Source organism: Nematostella vectensis, chromosome 1 (assembly GCF_932526225.1).
Source record: "Nematostella vectensis chromosome 1, jaNemVect1.1, whole genome shotgun sequence".
Classification (NCBI taxonomy): Eukaryota; Metazoa; Cnidaria; class Anthozoa; order Actiniaria; family Edwardsiidae; genus Nematostella; species Nematostella vectensis.
This window is the reverse complement of record NC_064034.1, coordinates 12,209,544-12,228,155: the sequence shown is the minus strand read 5'-3', so window position 1 is coordinate 12,228,155 and position 18,612 is coordinate 12,209,544. Positions and strand designations below refer to the sequence as shown.

General features: G+C 38.8%; 2 protein-coding genes and 1 long non-coding RNA gene across 3 annotated transcripts; 1 reads left to right on the top strand and 2 right to left on the bottom strand.

Annotated features, from left to right (window-relative positions):
• Window positions 1-1,367: 1,367 nt before the first annotated feature.
• On the bottom strand, window positions 1,368-4,475 carry LOC125562286 (ETS domain-containing protein Elk-3-like). The gene is made up of 3 exons (XM_048727247.1): window positions 3,325-4,475; window positions 2,837-3,105; window positions 1,368-2,610 (listed from the first exon to the last, which is right to left on the bottom strand). The coding sequence occupies exons 1-3, from the start codon at window positions 3,359-3,361 to the stop codon at window positions 1,702-1,704; spliced, it is 1,215 nt and encodes a 404-aa protein (XP_048583204.1). The 5' UTR covers window positions 3,362-4,475; the 3' UTR covers window positions 1,368-1,701.
• A 707-nt stretch (window positions 4,476-5,182) lies between these two features.
• LOC5517367 (WASH complex subunit 2) lies at window positions 5,183-18,525 on the bottom strand. Its single transcript, XM_001637376.3, has 11 exons — window positions 18,246-18,525; window positions 17,903-17,964; window positions 17,156-17,227; window positions 14,397-14,486; window positions 14,063-14,194; window positions 13,020-13,134; window positions 10,384-10,427; window positions 10,007-10,072; window positions 9,741-9,800; window positions 6,668-9,331; window positions 5,183-5,785 (listed from the first exon to the last, which is right to left on the bottom strand). The coding sequence occupies exons 1-11, from the start codon at window positions 18,322-18,324 to the stop codon at window positions 5,753-5,755; spliced, it is 3,417 nt and encodes a 1,138-aa protein (XP_001637426.1). The 5' UTR covers window positions 18,325-18,525; the 3' UTR covers window positions 5,183-5,752.
• Window positions 10,557-11,449, top strand: LOC116611628. The gene is made up of 2 exons (XR_004293588.2): window positions 10,557-10,835; window positions 10,990-11,449. It is a non-coding gene; the product is annotated as an uncharacterized LOC116611628 (long non-coding RNA).
• Window positions 18,526-18,612: the final 87 nt, after the last annotated feature.

Below are 18,612 nucleotides of genomic sequence, written 5' to 3'. Positions count from 1 at the left end.
AACTCTCCCGGATGAAGCAATTCTCTGATTGTATTCAATCCGCATCCGCTTGATTTAGACATTATTATTTTATTATTTAGCGTCTACTTCCACATCCGATGGACATGTCCGGTAGGTTTCCTGGCTTCTATTGGCCGGACGTGAGGGGGTGTGGGGAACTCCTTTTCCCCAAAAAATCGGCAACTGTATAACTTTGCTTATCCAGCCATTTCCCTTTTAGAACAGATAATCAAAATACCCCCTGAATAATATACCCCGACCAAACGTGCTTTCATTTAAAAGGCAGTGTCTTATGCTTGCGATATCACCAAGTGCTTGCATGCATAAAAATTCTGGTTCCACATTTTTTTTTTTGGTGCTCGCACATGCTCGTACGCGGATAAAAAGCGATACGGTGCCCCTACCAATCATGTAATTTCACAGTTTTGACCAGTGCAAGAAACGTAGTTGAAGGGTGCTAAGGAAAAGAGAAATAGGGGTCTTGTAGTTTCATAATAACACTACTATATTCGAGGGGGGAAGGTTACATAACGTAACACCCAATGTATCAGGGTCCTGTGGTCGGCATAGCGCAGTTATAACAACAGAATTTCATAAGGGTCCTGAATGGGTATAATGAGACGGGAGTTGCCTTTAGGCCGGGAAAAGGCTTGTTGGGTTCCTGAGAACGTGATTTTAGCTTTCCGAAAATGGAAACGAGATTTGCGCAAATAGCGACTGGAAAGACGGGATCGGAGGGGGAGAGTTGGAAATTGTTCGGTAAAACGAGGTCCTGATCCCCTTAGGATCCGGTCTGCTCTTATCCAAGAAAAGGTGTGGTCATTTGCTTACAATCTGATGCCAATCATTTATCCACAAAGTATGGTTTTAAAGCAAAAAAAATAACAGTAATGGCATATTGTCTAGCGATGCTATTGCTTAAAAAGCAGTATTAGAATACTGATTTTCATTGATACTCAAAATTAACTAGGGTAGGGTGGGGTGAGAAAATAACGTGGGGATGATATAGTTGGAAAGAAGAGTTTGAATTGGGCTATTTTGATAACCAGATTAAACTCTTTAATTCGTGCTTCCTTTTATGGCAGTGAGGCTGGTACCTGGTACTGTACTATTTACACTGTAACCGGATATTGTCTTTTATGTTCCAGCTAGTGCTAGCGAACGGACTTTGAGTTAACGCGTCTATATATTATAGTCTGTTTTCCTTTCCCACCCTCCCACCCTGACAGTGCGCTGAGAAGTCTATTGGATGTTTTCAGTACAGCTTTCACCATTTTTAGTGTATTATCTTTCAATAAACTTTTCATTGTGCCAAACTCATGCTTGTGTTGTCTAGTATTTTTACTGCGAGAATTAAAACAAATAAAAAAGATGTATACACATGTATTATATACGTCGTTAGACAAGCAAAGCTAGGCATTTTATTTCATTTGGTATAATAAGGCGGCAGTGGTCAAAAAGGGGAGGGTCGGAGGGGGGGGGGGGAGAAAACTAGTAGATACATATATTTTTCATGATTTCCGAGCCACTACCCTCTTCCCGACCGTTTAAACGTCATACGTGATTGGCAATCTTTCTCGTGATTGTGGAGACGAAGGCGTCAAAAGATGGTATCATCTATAACTAGCGAGCAAGAGACTTTTTAGATATTTTGTCTACAGTTTGTCCCCAGCTTATAGTACAGTTCTTATTGAGGACTATTTATTTGGCTTTTTTGTAGCCTGCTGGGAATATGATCCTGCTGCCTTTAATCCCCTTCGCCGCTATACAATTTATACAAGATGGATCCAGGAACCATGGAAGCAAAGACGTCGTCGGTACTGACATAGTTCTGTGTGGATCCATTAAAAAAGGACTACATTGTGTAGTCTTGGCTTCGCGTGCTATGTAGACTTTAGGACTTGGAAAAGCGCATGGCATCATTGTCTCCGTCGCCTCGTCCGCAGACTGGGACCTTCTATAATTTCTAACGCGGATGTGGTCATCCCGCCTTTGGTAGGAAGCTGTTAGGTGCTGGTTTTGGGGGTGCATATTGGCGACTGATGGGGATTTCACTCCGGACCGATACCTATTTTGGATGTTTTCAGTAGACCGTACCAGTTTGCTAGTTCCATTTACTATGGGCTGGTCAAATGCAGTGGACCTCTGTCTTGTGGCTTGTTCAGCAGAGATGTTTTTACTCTTGGTGCAGTTTATGACTGGGCGCGGGACGGATATCTTATGGCATAAGACTCCCTCTAATGATTGTCTTCGTTCGTTCGAAGTTAGATCTTGTGACAGGCTTTGTTTTTTCAGGTCGTTACTTCCAGTAGCATTTTTCAGCAAAGATTCAGGTATAATGGAAACCTCCCGTTGTGCATCTAAAAGGCGTTGTCTCTCGCTAGTTCCAGCAGAGCCTCGGGTCTCTGCTCTTCTATGGGATGCAGTTTCCTCCTGGTCACCCTCAAGCATGTAAGACTTCTCTGATTTTGCGTCTCCCTCTTTGCTTTGCAGGACCGTTTTCCGGGCATTGAGTAATTGCTTTTGCCTCTCGTAGGGGCTCAAACGGATAAGGGGTTGATACTCAAACGGGAGCTCCAGAAACTGGTATATATGTCGATGGCCAGATACCTATAAGATATGAATCAGTCATAAAAGGGTTATCAAAGCGATTGCAATGAGGGAACAGGATCTACTATAATTATAATATTTTATTTTCTTAATTAATGCGCCAATTGCTTCATGCCTCTCCCTTCCCATACCAAATGTTTGTTTTTTATTTATTACTTCTCTTCACGGAGCTGGCGAGAGCACTCCCTCCCTATTCCTCACTTCGACATGAGCAGTGGTTTCTTACCTTTTTTAATATTCGTTGTTTGTAGTAAAATCGCAATGAGCGACTTAGTTTTTCGTAATTCATTTTCGGTCTGTGTTTGACCTTCCCCCACTGTTTAGCGACCTCCTCTGGTTTAAGGAGCTTAAATTCCGCATCGTGTTTGTTGGTCCAAGTGATAATATCGCCATATTTGCTTCTGTGCAAAAGCTCGAGTAGAAATTCCCATAAATGGATCGTATTCTTGAAACGCGTTCGCTGTTTGCATGTTGAGTTTTCGTGACCTGAAAAAGCTGTTAATGAAATACAACACCATATCAAAATCAATATTGCGGCAAAATAAACAACAATGAAAATAAAAACAAAATTACAACAATTTGCTTCAATGATTTTGATTCAATGATCAATGATTATACAATTGTCTTGTATAAGGCTTTTAACCAAGTCCTTATGCAATTCTATAAATAAAAATTACACGTATTATTTATATATTTTTTTAACCTCTGACTTACCTCTTTTGTCTGAACTTATAGCTTTGATATCCTCCATTTAAAACTACCAAGTGAAAAGAAAACAGTCGATTGAGGCAGCAATTAAAATCATATATCCACTTCTCTCCTTTAAGTTGTTTGCACTACCTCGGTTTCAAAAGGTCAAAGTAAATGGAGCACTGTTTGAAAGTCAAGGTAAGCCATCCACACCTTGTAACCCTATCGAGTTGATATTAAACGCCTACTCAACCAGGGTACGCCTTTGTCTGATATACAGAAACCGAAGATGAGTGTTTCCGGATAGCTCGGGGTTGCCTGCAGACGAGATTAAAAAAAAAAATGTCAGATTTGAAGAAACTTGTAAATAAACTTGGATTCACAACCTAGATAATTGATATTAGCGAAGGAGAGACGCGAGCAAAATCATTTCCCTGTTGACCAAGGTTAACATAATAATACTAGCATATTTAAATGTTGATGGCATAGAAATACTTCAATTGACTTTCGATTTGATATGTTCCTATGTTCATCTAGAGAAGACGAAGCATATAGAAAAGGGTATAGCATAATACAAAAATATTATTTTGTTCAAATATATTTTTCCATATATCTATCAATGTGCATCCCCCGCTGAAAACCCTGGCTACGCGCTTGAGGCGAGTAGCACTCTGACTACATTGCGCTTTCTTGGCAGTACGGCAGACAGGAGCATGCAAGTAATTTTATGAAACGAAAAAAGACGTTTAGAAAAAGAAAGCTTTTAAGTAGTAATATTCAGATGGTATATACAAAGTTTTAAAATTGTATGACTGTGCAATTGTAAGGAATGGATGAGTGAATATACATACACTAGGCACTGTCATCAAAGTGCCAAGTTTTGGATTAAAATAAAAAATAAGGACCCGAGCGCAAGGCTTTTAGGCACCCACAAAATGCTCTTTATCATTTTTGAACAAGCGCAATGAGATAATTGTTGGAGTCTCTCTTGTTTGATTGTATTTCTGCCCGATATGAATTAGCTTTATACTTTTTGATTCAACGCTTGAAAAAAGGACATGACGGTTATTTGTCATTCAGTGTAGCACCTCCTCGCAACCGTAACACAAATTACGGAAGATAAGCGCTAATATATGTTAGGTAACAAGATGATAGAGCGCCCCTATATGTAAGGTAACGTGGTAGAGCGCCCCTATATGTAAGGTAACGTGGTAGAGCGCCCATACAGTGTATGTAAGATAACGTGGTAGAGCGCCCCTATATGTAAGGTAACGTGGTAGAGCGCCCATACAGTTTATGTAAGATAACGTGGTGGAGCGCCCCTATATGTAAGGTAACGTGGTAGATCGCCCCTATATGTAAGATAACGTGGTAGAGCGCCCATACAGTTTATGTAAAATAACGTGGTAGATCGCCCCTATATGTAAGGTAACGTGGTAGAGCGCCCATACAGTGTATGTAAGATAACGTGGTAGAGCGCCCATACAGTGTATGTAAGATAACGTGGTAGAGCGCCCATACAGTGTCTGTAAGATAACGTGGTAGAGCGCCCATACAGTGTCTGTAAGGTAACGTGGTGGAGCGCCCCTATATGTAAGGTAACGTGGTAGAGCGCCCATACAGTGTCTGTAAGATAACGTGGTAGAGCGCCCATACAGTGTCTGTAAGGTAACGTGGTGGAGCGCCCAGATATGTAAGGTAACGTGGTAGAGCGCCCCTATATGTAAGGTAACGTGGTAGAGCGCCCCTATATGTAAGGTAACGTGGTAGATCGCCCCTATATGTATGGCAAATTTTCTCGTGTGCTGAATAAGGTACTACAATTTGTAGTCTACTAAGGGTGACCACTACCCACTGTCCAGCCCTTTGCGTATACCATAAATAACAATTACTTTTTTATTCAATTTAATAATAGACAAATACAATAGGAAAACTGTATAAGAGCGAGTTTCCCCTTAGTGCTTTTCTACTGTTTAGGTTCCCCATAGTACTAGAAATAAAGGGGACAACCAAAACAATCTTGCGATCAAAGTTTCACTGTACAATAAAAGAATATCTATTCAAACAACTTCTGAATGTACAGTCAGTTTTGTTATAGCAGTTCTGGCATAATTGTCTCCTAAGCATGCATCTTGTATAGAAAAATAAACAACGCCATTCCCTAAATATACTAGTAATCTGCACTAACAACTTTTTAATCGGGCATAAAATGGTACAAACATCTCTTTTAGGTAAGATCCTAGTTATATTCTTAAATCTTTATCGAAATCAATAATAAAATATACTGTTCTGATTGATATTATATGTACAAATAAATGGTATATACAAATTATTATTAATCTGGTCATACTAACTATACATCACTTAATCAGAATATCCTTCGGGAATGTCATATGGCAGTAGTCCAGCGACACCCTGAACATTGCTGTATTGAACATGACCCATAACTACCTCAGGCGAAAGAGTCCTCCTCATTAAAAGGATCCTACAAGCAAGAACAAAAATGCTTTCGCATTAGTAAATTATAATTGTATTTGGGATAGTTTAGAAAGAACCAGAAGAATAAATACAATACACCAAAAACTAGTAATCGACTCTGCCAAATGTTGGCTCAACTTAGGAAAAGGAAAGGTCAGTGAGCTTATCGGCTCTACCCGCGGGGTCTTAATAGTGACAATTTTTTTTTGTAGTAGTACTACTTTTGTGTATTAGTACCATTTGGAACCAACGTAGAGATGTGTAAATTCTTTTTATCCGTAGTGCGTGCTATTCTAGAACAAGCGCGTTTTTGTCAGTCAGCCTCCATTGTGATGTAAATAAGCTTGTAACGATTCACCTCCTTCAGTCTGCCCTGAAGAAGTCTTACTAAAGACGATGGATAGTTTAGAGATAGTTGCTAGGATCCAATCTTGACATGTCTTTATATGAATAAAGTACGGGCAATTGTGAGGTTGTAGGACAAATTGAAATAAATAAATGTATAACCACTACTAGATCGATTGTGAGCATTGACTGATTAAAAAGACATAAAATAACATGGTATGAGCAAATGACAATGGGGAAACTAGGTTTTTATGCTAGCGCACTGTTATTGACGGTAATTTCTTTTAGAATAAAATTGCATGTGGTATCCATAACATTTCCCTGTATTCAGAAGAAATATAATGACATCCATGCAAACTTACGTTCAAAGAACCGCCATTTGACAATTCTGAAGCCTTTTCTACAAATTTGACAATTACCATTTGGTATTTGCGCTGAAAACGTTATTTTGAATGAGTAAATAAGAACTGCCATTTCTATCATGAAAGAAGACATAGATAAAATAGACATTTGCATGTCAAAACCTGATGTCATCCAATTTTACCTCATTTAACTGGAATGCGTTTGTCTTAAACTCTGCATCCTTGACGTTGACAGCAAATGGGTCCTCCATAACAGCTTTGTCTGCAAATGGGTCGCTGGTATCACTGAAGGGATCCATTGTCGGTATTCCAGAAAACCCAGAGTCCTGTTTGTCAGTGCTTGACCCAAAAGCTTCGAATGTGTCACTACCAAATGCAGCAAAAGCATCATTCTCGCCGTTCTTGTCAGCAAATGGATCTGACAAGAACTTTTCCTGGTTTGTATTGTTTGTTTTTACAGATTCTTTTGCAGAGAAACTGAAATCGGTGAAGAAGTCGTCTCCAAATGGATCTGGCGAAGTTGTGCTTTTGTTTCCGGTTCCTGTTGTATCAGCAGATGTTTCCCAAGTGTTTGGTATTGACGCAACAGCTGACGGAGGGGCACTGGTATCACCTACTACCGCTCCTTCCAGGTCAACCCGTGGAGGGGGCGGCGGTGGAGGCTTCCTTCCATCTTTTGGTCCCCTCGTCCTTGACATCTCTTGAGACTCATCAGCAGCTGGGCGTGGTGGTGGAGGTGGTGTGTCACTTTTAGGAGGGAGAGGCCTAGTGCGGGGTCTTGGGGGGAGGGAGGGTGGGGCACCAACCGGTCTCGGAGGTAGTGGTGGTGGAGCTGATGGTGATAGGGGTCGATCAGTTTTAGTTGTAGGTGCTTCCATGGTAAGGGAGTCTGGTCTAGAGAGTTCAACGGCCGACTCAGGCTCTGGTGATGACAGGGATTTTCTGTTGATATATATGGGTTCGGTAGGTTTCTTCGTGGAGTCAGGATCTAATCCTAATTTATCTGCATCTGAGCTTTCGTCATTGGCGGCGACAGGAGCTTTATGGACATTATTATTTGGCTGAAAGATATCTGGTTGGAGGCTTCCAAAGTTGGCAAAGATGTTTGTATCGTTCTGTCTATCTTTACCTTTTTTATTTTCTGAATCAAATGCACCCCAGCCTTCTCCAAATGCGTTTTGCGTATTTGCACCATCTTCGCTAGCACTTTTATTTTCAGCCACACCAAAGGCTGCCTTCCACGTGAATGCCTCTTCAGGTTTATTCGACTTGACGTCTCCTAGGTCATTTTCTCTAAACGCATTGTCCAAAGGAGTGTCAGGCTCGATCTTTACTTCTTCCGCGTCTTGTTTATTGGCCTCATCTCCAAACGCGTTACTCCAAGAGATTTCCACATCCTGTTTCTCTTTTGAATCTGTTTCTATCTTGACAGCTTTATTTCCATTGGAATATTCTAGTTTCGGCTTTTCGTGTTTCTCTGTGACTTTCTCTCCAAATGCACTACTCAAAGAGAAGTCCAAGTCGCTTAAGGGCTTGGAAACATTTTCCATTTTATTATCTTCTTTTGGTTTCTGTTTATCTTGTTTAGTTGTTTCCTTATCTACAAATGCACTACCCCAAGAGAGGTCCAACGTTAGTCCCTGCTTTAAAACTTGTTCTTTGGTATCTTTTTGTTCTGCAGTATCTGGTAGTCTACGTTCTTCCTGTCCGAAGGCATCCCAAGGGACCGATTCACTCCCTTCCAGTTTGTCTGCCGATATTACTTTCTGGTCATTCCCTTCGAGAGTTGCTTGAACATCGTCTGTGGCATTAGTAACTGCATCACTTAACTGTTTGCCTTCAACAGCGCCATCTATCTTTTCTTCGGCTGACCCGATACCAAAGGCATCATCCCAATCAAATGACATGGCTGTTTTCGTTTCTTCACTGACTTCACCTTCCTTGACAGCCTGTGTCCAATCTTGTGTGGCTTCTGCCTGATTAACAGAAGAACCAAACGCATCATCCCATCTAAAGGAGACCGCCCCTGAGTCTAGCTTTTGCGTTTCAATTTTTTCATCTGGCTCATCGTCAAATGCTGTGCTCCACGATAAATGAAATTGTTCGGCTTTTGAGTCCTCTTCCTTGGGTGTACCTAGGTCATCTTTTTGTTTTTCTTGAGATGGGACAGACTTGGAGAACTCGTCTGATCCAAATTCGCTTTCAAATGCGTTAATAGAAGCAAGTGTGTCTTTACTCTCCTCGCTTGCGCTGGGTGCAACTGGGTCATCTTTTGGGGTATGGTGGGCAGAGTTTGGAGTCCCAAAACCATCACTAAATGAGGCAAACATGTCATTGTTATCAAAACGAGCAAAGCCACTTTCGTTCCCTGAAGGATTGCTAGACTTGGCATCTTCAATACCATCGAGATTAACATCCCCATTATCGGATTCGGAAAATTTGTTGAAGTCTACAATTTTTTTGGCTTTCGTTTCCTTTGCAGGGAAATTCGGGATGGTCTCGTAATCACCCGGTTGTATAGTCTCGTAGTTTGGTTCTTCTTCAAAGGAAGTGTGGAATCCTGCAGTTTTGAGAACAACCTGTTCATCTTTGGCTTTGTTTATGGGAGGAGTTGAAGCAGCTTCGCTGGCAATCACCTGGCCGGCACTAGTTTTAGAGTCCACACTTCTAGTGTCAGATGACTGTGATGAGATGGAACCCTTCCTGATCATGTCCATCGATGATAAAGATTCTGTTTCCGCAGCATTTTCGCCTTGATTAATAACAGCAGTACCAAATAATGAATCTGATGCGAATGTCAATGACGTCGGAGTATCAGGCGCTTGACTGTTAGTTATTTCTGTTTCCTGAATAATAAATAGAATAACAGTCTTAAGTAGAGACACAGACAGCTCCACGCACTTTGCGACTATGAGTGTGAATTTGTGTATAAACAGTGCAACAGAAGAAAATACCAGGCGCTAGCTATCTTCAGTCCCCCCTCCCATCCACCACCATGGTGTGTATATGGGGAAACGGGATCTTAGGCTTAACGCTCATGAAAGAATACAAGGGATTCATAACCTCTATTGCAGATGGGCAAGTTTGTAGACCTATAAAAATTATAGCTGCTGTCCTTTGGCATGAGAAGGGAGGCCTGTTTCACTAAGCAATTGCAGCCCTCGAATACAATGGATATAAGGATTATAATAATTTGTCACCTTGCAATAAATTTCTAATCAATTGCAAAAGGAATGCATCATTTTTCTGTCTCACCTGTTGATCCTGTTTAGCTGAACCGTAGGGTGCCGGGGGTAGCGGTCTAGAGGATGGAACCTGGAGAGAGTTCAGTATTACATTAGGCCAACAATATCATTAGCGAGCGGCTTTGGAACAAAAAAAAAAGGTGTGTATGTAAAAATGTTTAACGGCAGTGTTTGTGAGAGAAGTCCAAATGGGGATTTTTACTACCATTTCCCAAAAAAAGAAAATGCTCGATCTCAGTCAAGAATGCCTTTTGTAAGGCCATTTAGAGTACATACCTTGTAATGTGCATCAGGAGCTTTTTCAGCTGAAGAGGGTGTGTCAGGGGTAGATCTTGCTGGTTCCTGAAAAATGAAAAAAAAAAAAAAACAGAATTAATTGAATGAGCTATATCATTTGAATTTTCGTATTCAAATCACCCTGCCAACAGAGATTTCATTAGTTTTCAGTAAAAAGCAAAGTAAAAAAACTGTGTTAGCAGGGTGTAATGAAATCTCTACTATGAAGCCTTATAAATGCATTGTTTGACTATACGCATTACATTTGGAACAAAATTGATTTATATAACTCAATGGCAAAGCTCTTGTTGTCAAAGCACTTGCTGCCAAAACACTGGTCGTCAATAATCGGTTTTTACCTCAATAATGTACTGTACCTCATAAATGTTGGTGTCCATCTGTGCAGTTGCATTGTTAGGGCCTGCAATAAACAAAAAAGGCACTGCATTATGTAGTAAGTGGCCAAGGATCATTCCTAGGAATGATTAGAACTAGTTGCTGGTTATTCTTGGTTTGCATGTGACGTCACGCTCAATAGCATAACCACCCGGTGGCCATGTTGGAGGTCTAAACACATTTCATGGCGCTAGTGAAAACGCTCGAAAGTTTGATAACAAACTCATCAAAAACAAACAAAAGGGCCGTTTTGTTATACTGTTGTTATAGCTGTACAAGAATATTACCCATATGCATATCCACTTGATGACAAAGGATTTTAGAATGATTAAATAATCGAGAAAAATGTCAGAAATGAGTGGTTAGTCGAGGGGATCCAAACTAACAACCAGACACCAAAACAGATTGGTTTTCTGCGATCACTTCATCAACGGTAAGTTATTTCATCTCTTTTTTAAAGTTTAAATTTTTGTGTCTTTTCCGTATTTTCCTTTGTTCAGCAAACATGTTTTTCGGACTGAAATAGAAATTTTTGTAACTAAGCTTATATTTCACAAAATCTTAGTTGACTTTTCTTTCTCTTTAAGGATGCTGTTATACCTCCAATATTATAGACGAGGAGAAAAATGCGAATATGTCCTATGAGACTATGGCCTTTAGTGAACAACAAATTTGTTTTAGAAAAACACAAACTGTTCATGAGTTGTACCCCAGACACACTGCAATAACTCAGACCTCTAAAAGCCTTTTTCAAGGTTTATTTCACCCATTGCTTACTCTTGATCAGATCATTAGCATTAGCATCTAAGAGGTGGCAAAAAAATAAGCTATGTAATGCAAGGCGAATGTTTAATCTAAGAGCTTGAATCCAAAGTAATTTATTTTAAAATTGTTGAGTTTCATAGCAATTAATATCCAGGAAAATAATCCCCAATTGATGGTATTTTGTTTGCTTTTGTTGGTAGAGGACTGCCAGTTGCCATGGTCACTATACCAATCCTGGTTAACACTAGTTAATTTGTGATATAAAAAAAAAAGCACAACAAACTGTTCTGTATTTTTATTTTTGATAAGTTCTGTAATCCTAAGGCACTCTTGGAATGTGCATTGGTGGATCCAAGGGATGGGAGGGGGGGGGGTCATGCCCCCCTCCCACACCCCTTTCATAACATCCTGATGTGTGGGATGCTTACAACACTGTTCCTTTGTTCTATTTGTTTTTATCTGAGAAGATGGCTGGTGTAGAACAAATATTTTTGCCAGTTAATGCTCTACTAAATACCATTTGTACCTCTTGAGGTCATTTGCACAAACTATTTGTGAATAACATCACAATATTTAGAAAAACAAATCAAAAAAGGAATGCACTTTATTTTCTGAAGAAACTGATTTTTATCATATCTACTTTTGTTTTGCACCTTTTGATCTGGTTGCACAAACTATTTTGTAATTTAAAGTAGAAAAACAAATGCACTGGGTAGGAAAATGTGATGTAGCTATCTCTGCTCAAATTAATGATTCCTATGTGGTTATGATACATGCCCTTAGACTCTCAGAGAAATGCTTATTAAGTAATGCATTTCCCTCACTTTGCTAATAAAAGCCAACAGTGGTATTTGACACATATTTTAGTCCAAAGAAGATAAATTGCAGTCCCAACCCCCCCAACCCCCACCCCAAAAAAAAGAATAAAATAAATAACAAATCAGCTGTGTGCTTTTGTGGACATCAACTTCAAAATCTCTATATTTAAGAAAAGCATAGAACATTTGCTCATTGAGAAGAAAATGCTAAATAGAGTTGCTGTTTGTGATTTGTGGTAGCTAGTTCAATAAATACTTGACCACACTACACCAAGTTAACTAATCCATTGTTCTGGTTATGATTTAAAACTTCGAAATATAAGAATAACATCAATGATTACAAATTTAACATAAATAATACCAATAAAGTATTAATAAGAGTTACATAGATGAATCACAATGAAATTATACATCTAAATATCAAAGTAAGCAAAAAGTCTGCAAGTGCATTACATCCATATTTATCAGAGGTAAGTAAATTTACTATAACTGCCAAAAACTATCCTGTTTACCCATTGATCCAGAACCTCGAAAACAAAGTAAATGAAAACTTTACCAGCCATATGCCAAAAGAACAACATCCCAAGTAAGCCTTTATCTTCTGCGTGTCTCGGCGATAAAGAAGTCAAAACCAACATGCTTTTCCAAAGATGTTTATAAACGATCTCGATCGCCCAACAGGAATGTCCAGTAGCACGAAGTTCACAGGAAAACAAAGGAAACGTATCTTGCAAATCCGAAACTTTGGTACATATTGGTGAGGAACATAAAATGCTTCTTTACTTTATGGCTCCCTCATCACTTGGACCCATTTTCTCCTGATAATAGACGGAAAAAGATTCACATCGCTACGGTTGGTGGTGGTACGGCCGCCATATTGAATTTTTGTTAGACCTCCATCCACAGGAAACCCGGTCAAATTAGCTAATTTGCATACGATAAGGTCATGTGTTTGCAAACCAAGAATAGTGAGAATATCATGTTCAAGAAGCAATCTGTGCAATGAATGTGAATGATAGTTCCTCTTTTCCTACCATTAGTGACAGCTTGACTGACATCATTCTGGGCATTCCTTCGCTGGGCAGCCTCTTGTCTCAGCTTGAAAACCACTTGAAAGAGTTCATATAGAGTAGCAGTAATGACACCAGCCTGAAACAGTAAAGAGCATTTCAGAATGACTCAATGCTAAGAAAACGACGTATACAGTTTACAATCAATATTATATGTACTTCCAGTCAAACAAGTTCAAGTGTGCTCCTCTAGAGTGCCCTGGTCCCAGAGCCTCAAACGTCTCTCTATGTAGTGGCCACTAAAATAGGGGGACGTTCGAGGCTCTGGAACCGGGGTAGGTCTTAAGCTGATAATTGAGTTCATTTTTTTTTTTTATTTGCCGAGAAGTTTCCATTCTGGGTTAGATGTTTCTTCCTCCCCTTTCTTGCTGTGAGCAGTTCTCATCCTGGTTTGACTGTAAAACAGATTGTTTAGAACTCCAAGCAATTTGAGTGTGCCTTACCTTACATAAGTATTTTACAAGGTTTGTTATAATAGGTAATAAGCTGAAAACGCTAAACAAAAACGCCAAAAATGTGACAATGTTGTATAATATATTTCTGTGCTTAACTTCACTCTGTCTTCTTATTTCGGGATGCTGCTTTGAAAGTCAGTTTGTGAGTCTCATTGCCTTGTCAAAAGGCAATATCAGGTGCTGAAGTAAAACAATTTTAAAAACTAATTTGGAAATTAAAGAAACAGTCATGAAGAGCTGGTGTTTGGGAAAGGTTCTTTGTCAATAATTAATTTTCTTTTTGGTTACAATATATTTGATAAAGCATTGCACTTATCTCTGAAATTCCATGTTTGAAATTACAGTATAAACCAGTTTCAAAAGGTGCAATTCATATCATTTTTTTATCTGCTGCTTTTATATCATTTTTTATCAGCTGCTTTCCTTCTTCCACAACATCCCAAACTAAGCTGGACACCTCAAGGCAAAAGCTAATTTTGTATGCAAAGACATACTTGCATGTTTTTTAAAAAAAAACTTATCTGTGAAATAGTTTCATATAAAAAAACTCACCACTTTGTCATACTTGATAGCATACAACATGTGGCCTGTTGCTTGACTACATACATAGCCAAAGATCTTCTTATCCTCCGGATCATGGGTGATGAATGACACTTTATTGATAGCATGCTCATAGACAAGGGCCTGAAAAAAAAGTAAATCATTTGTTAGCTTTTTCAGCAATTTTTCCTACTTAAATTCAGCCCTGCCCTCTGCCAGGACCTATAGTAGTTTTGTGTTTATTAGTTGATGTCATAAGTCCAGTTTTGTGTATGCATCAGGGCGAAGCTAATACAATGAGGTTTGTACCTTTGTGCATAGTTCCAAGGTTCCATTTTAAAATTACCTTGCTCTTCTCATCCAGAATTCGTATTCCCCTCAAATTGACAGCCATAATAATCTTCTGCTTGTGTTCTCCTGTTTGCTTTATTTGTTGCTGGATATGAAAATAGAAAAAAAAATACATGATAAAATTGACATATTCAGGCCTTCTGGGACTGATGCAAAAATGCATAATTTCCTCCTCAGCCCACAAATTAAATAACTCAGAAATTTAACACATAATAGTGCATTATTCCGGGGGACAAACATACTGTAGCACCAATAAATAAAATTTAGTTTCTTCATAAATCCAAATGTCTACATGTATATCCAACTTTCCATCCATTTCTATTAGAAAAGAAAACACAAAACTCAATGGTTGAGTAATAAAAACTACTAGGCATATGCATATAAAAATGAAGAAGCTGTTGCAGGCTTGGCACTAGAGTAACAAAAAACATGCAATTATGATGTGAGGTAATTAGGTAAATATCACCATATGTATGTTTTGAAAGAAAATTGCCATTTTCAGAGCAAAATCTCGCTCTTTTCAGACTATTATTCAAAGCGCAAATGTAAGGTCTTCTCAGCTGTGTCACTGCCCTGGGCACCCATGTTTTATAGTGCAGTTTCGCGTTTGAATAGATGCCCCCTCCCCAATAAGTCCCCCCCCCAAAAAAAAGATCTTAACAAAAACACCAATTGAATGGTGCAAATCCTTATTTTATTTAAAGGGCTTCTGGAATTACGCGCTTGTGCGGAAGCATGTAATTTGACTTTCTCCGCATAATCCGGGTAAACCACAAGTTTCCGCGTAATTTTGCTAAATTTTGAAAAAAAATTAAGTGCACAGCTGATGTGTTCTTTTGGGGTTCTTACCTCTATTTCTAGTAAAAAAAAAGAGAGAGATTCTTAGTAAGAGTGCGATATTTCGAACTGAATTTCGAAAACAAATAAAATGACTAGGCGTTCCTTGCTAAACCGCAAAGGCCAAGGACTAATTATAAAATACCTTTTTTAATTGGCTGGTGGCTAGGAGCCAATGAAAACTTGCCTAAGATATTTTCGCGCAAAAAAAATAACCTTTTCAAGTTATTTTGTGCTTACAAAATGTAGTTTGGGTGTAACAGTTGATATTCCGTGCAATTTAGCACGTAATTCAGTAAAGAAACCTGCAAAATGTTGATTTGTAAAAAAACATGTATTGCAAAATCCCGCGTAATTTAACGTGTAATGATTGATTTTCTGTGTAATTTAGCAAAGAATCCTGCATAATTTTGAGTTTTTTCCGAGTAATTCCAGAAGCCCTGTACTTAGCTCACATTACAATACAGCTCTACTTATTATACCTTCACTAACCTGAGTATCAGGCCCTCCTATGTTTCTATCGCGCCGGCGAGAAACAAGACAAGGGCCTGATACAAGTAGTGTTTAAATTGCATGTTCTCATGCCGGATTCCGGCATGGCTCCTGATTGGTTAAGCTATATATATTGTACCCTAACCAGTCGACTGGTCGTTCTCAGAGTAATGGCGGACTCCAAAACTGCTTTTGACCTCGCGCTAGCAAAACCAGAGGAATCATTTTCTATAACATTATAAAAAATATATATTTTTCCTCTCCTCATTTTTTTTTTCGGAGAATTTAAAATTCCGCCTGATACTCAGATTAGATGTTCAAATGTCTTGCCCAGGCCGGTCATTGCGTGTGTTTATTTCTCATTGGTATCATTTTTCGAAGCGAAGATCTACTAGTTATACGAAAGGCGCTGGAAATATGGATGTCATAAAAGCTGCTTAATACTACGGACATCATAAATAGTAGTTATCAAATTTTTAGACAGATCAGGCGCCGAATATTCAAGAAATTTGTCTGTGAGAGCACGAAGAATACTTGGAATTGTTTGTGGTACTTCCCGCGAGTTGTTGATCGAGTGAGCTTAAAAACAATGGCATTTGTGTTCATGCAGAGGTTTGTCTATTTAGACAAAAAAGCCTGTAGTAAATTGGTGATGTCAATATCCTGTAGTAATTTAGTGATGTAATTTAGTGATGTGTGGATCTTCAGTAATATACTTAAATCTCAAATCTCCTGAGCAGTGAACTATCTTTGCGTTTCAAATCATTTAGCACTTAGCATTTACCCTTACTGGGGTTCGTCGTTACTAAAATTATTACCCTTGCATATAACACCAAGTAAGTTTTGTTTTACACAAATGCTGTTTATAATTTGATTTGGGCATTTGATTGTGCCACCACGCGAGTCATTGGAAAATTGACAGCCGACGTATTTTGACAGCGGCCTGAAAAGGGGCGACAGGCGTTGCGTCTAGTATTTGTGTCAGGCGAACTTTTATTTTTCCTCTCCAACTTTTGAAAAATAAAATTGCCTGATACTCAGGCTATACCTTCACCTTCTTTATCCATATGTATGCAAACTATATGAAAATCGTATAATAGAGCTGGTAGTTTCTGCCAAAATGAAATAACACCCTCCCCCGCCCTATAAGCACATGCCTGATACTTTTTTGAATGGTAAATAGAATAGTTGATTGCCCAGAGGAACAAAGTTATCAATCCTCACAAGCCTGATTCGATTAGAAAACATTGACAATCAGGGGCTTCAAATATAAATTACACTTTTTTCTGTCTTAATTAAAAGTAATGAAGTCTATGGCATTATTTTTTTTTATCACAGGCCCAATGCATGACAGAGATCAGAACAACTGTAAGAGAATTGGTCAAAATGCAAGGTAAACCCAACAACATACAGTGAGTGACCAACCTTTAACTTCTTGATCGCATCAATACAAATAGTATCTCCTCTTGGACCACTAACTTCCTTCAAACCAAGAAGCTGCAAAGAGTAGGGATACAGTATCAACTTAATACCAATTTTGATAAAATCGCTACACTTCATGCCAGCTTTGCATGCTTAACAGTTATAAATCATGACTATTTGTATCTATGAAAGTCTTATATTGCGAATGAGTGTCCAAGTTGGGTTAGCTTGTAAGCTTGTTGCAAATTTTAGGTTTTCTGTAAACTATGTACTGCCAGCTATCTTCTTTTTCCTTTTTGCCATAAAAACACAGTTCGGCCCTTGATTTCAGGACAGTGATAATATTTCCTAGGCTGTGAAATTTGCTAACATTTGGGACCCCCCCTCCCCTTGTGGTGAAAAACTAAAGCAAGTGAAGTGGTGGTTTATCTGTCTTACCACTGTAGCTAAAACTAGTTTTCACCTTGAAACTACCTAAAGTTTTATATATCCTACTAATTCTTATCCCAGATATTTTTATTCAAGCATATTCCCTTGTGAGCTTGTTTATAAAAGCATGCTTTACCGCGCCAAATTAACTTTTATTACTGTACAATAATCACAGAAACCACAAAAACTCAATATGTATAATTTTATTTAATGGTTGCAAGAATCATACAACTATGACACCGATTGCTGCTTGATTGTGATTCACCTTCCTTCCCAGTTTCTCTACATGCACTGTGTTTTTATAATGGATGTTGCCCCTACCTTGCATTTGAAGTGGACGCCGTCCCCTCGGAATTTCTCCTCATTTAAAGGGGCATCCTTTCCTGTTGATGTTTCAAATCAGCAAATTGTTAAACATTTCAGTTTTATTTCCGCAAAGAGTACAGTGTTGAGTTCGAGGAGTATTTTAATAAGATAGTCTTAGTCGACTGTGCAAATGCAGGATAGTCGATTAGGCCGGCGTCTATGAAACACGTTCTCTGTACTTCCTTTAATCAACCTTAATACAAACTTCACAATTATCTCTAGAGAGTTTTTAGCTGTAAGAGGAATTATACAACTGTTGAATATTTTGATAAAGAGACAAAGCCGATACTTATTTTACCTTTTGGTGTCGATGGTTTAGATTTCGCAGGAGGCCCTTTCTTGATTTTTGTCTTTCCGGATTTCTCGGCTGAAGACATCGTTTCTATGATTAATTACTCAAGTTGTCGTCGACGATATAACCTAGCTTGAATCAAAGAAGAGAGAACGCTACTTCCACTTCATTTCTATTGATGGATAGCAGTAATCATGGTACTTTTTCACGATAGAAAAAGCTTATCCCTTAAAGTGACATTCCGTGCCCAGCGATTGTATTACAAAAGCACTTCAGGAGTGAGCAGTACGGTCCGCCATAATCCCAGGGGGTGGGGAAGGGGGTAAAAGAAATCTAAGAAAAATCTAAATTATCAGGAAAAAAAGTCTCAAGC

Coding starts and splice junctions, on each gene's coding strand:
- LOC125562286 (XM_048727247.1), bottom strand. CDS start 3,361: ATGGAGGATATCAAAGCTATAAGTTCAGACAAAAGAG. Junction 3,106..3,324: donor TATAAGTTCAGACAAAAGAG/GTAAGTCAGAGG, acceptor TTTCATTAACAG/CTTTTTCAGGTCACGAAAAC. Junction 2,611..2,836: donor AACAACGAATATTAAAAAAG/GTAAGAAACCAC, acceptor CATATCTTATAG/GTATCTGGCCATCGACATAT.
- LOC5517367 (XM_001637376.3), bottom strand. CDS start 18,324: ATGTCTTCAGCCGAGAAATCCGGAAAGACAAAAATCAAGAAAGGGCCT. Junction 17,965..18,245: donor TAAACCATCGACACCAAAAG/GTAAAATAAGTA, acceptor AAACATCAACAG/GAAAGGATGCCCCTTTAAAT. Junction 13,135..14,062: donor CTATCAAGTATGACAAAGTG/GTGAGTTTTTTT, acceptor TTACTGTTTCAG/GCTGGTGTCATTACTGCTAC.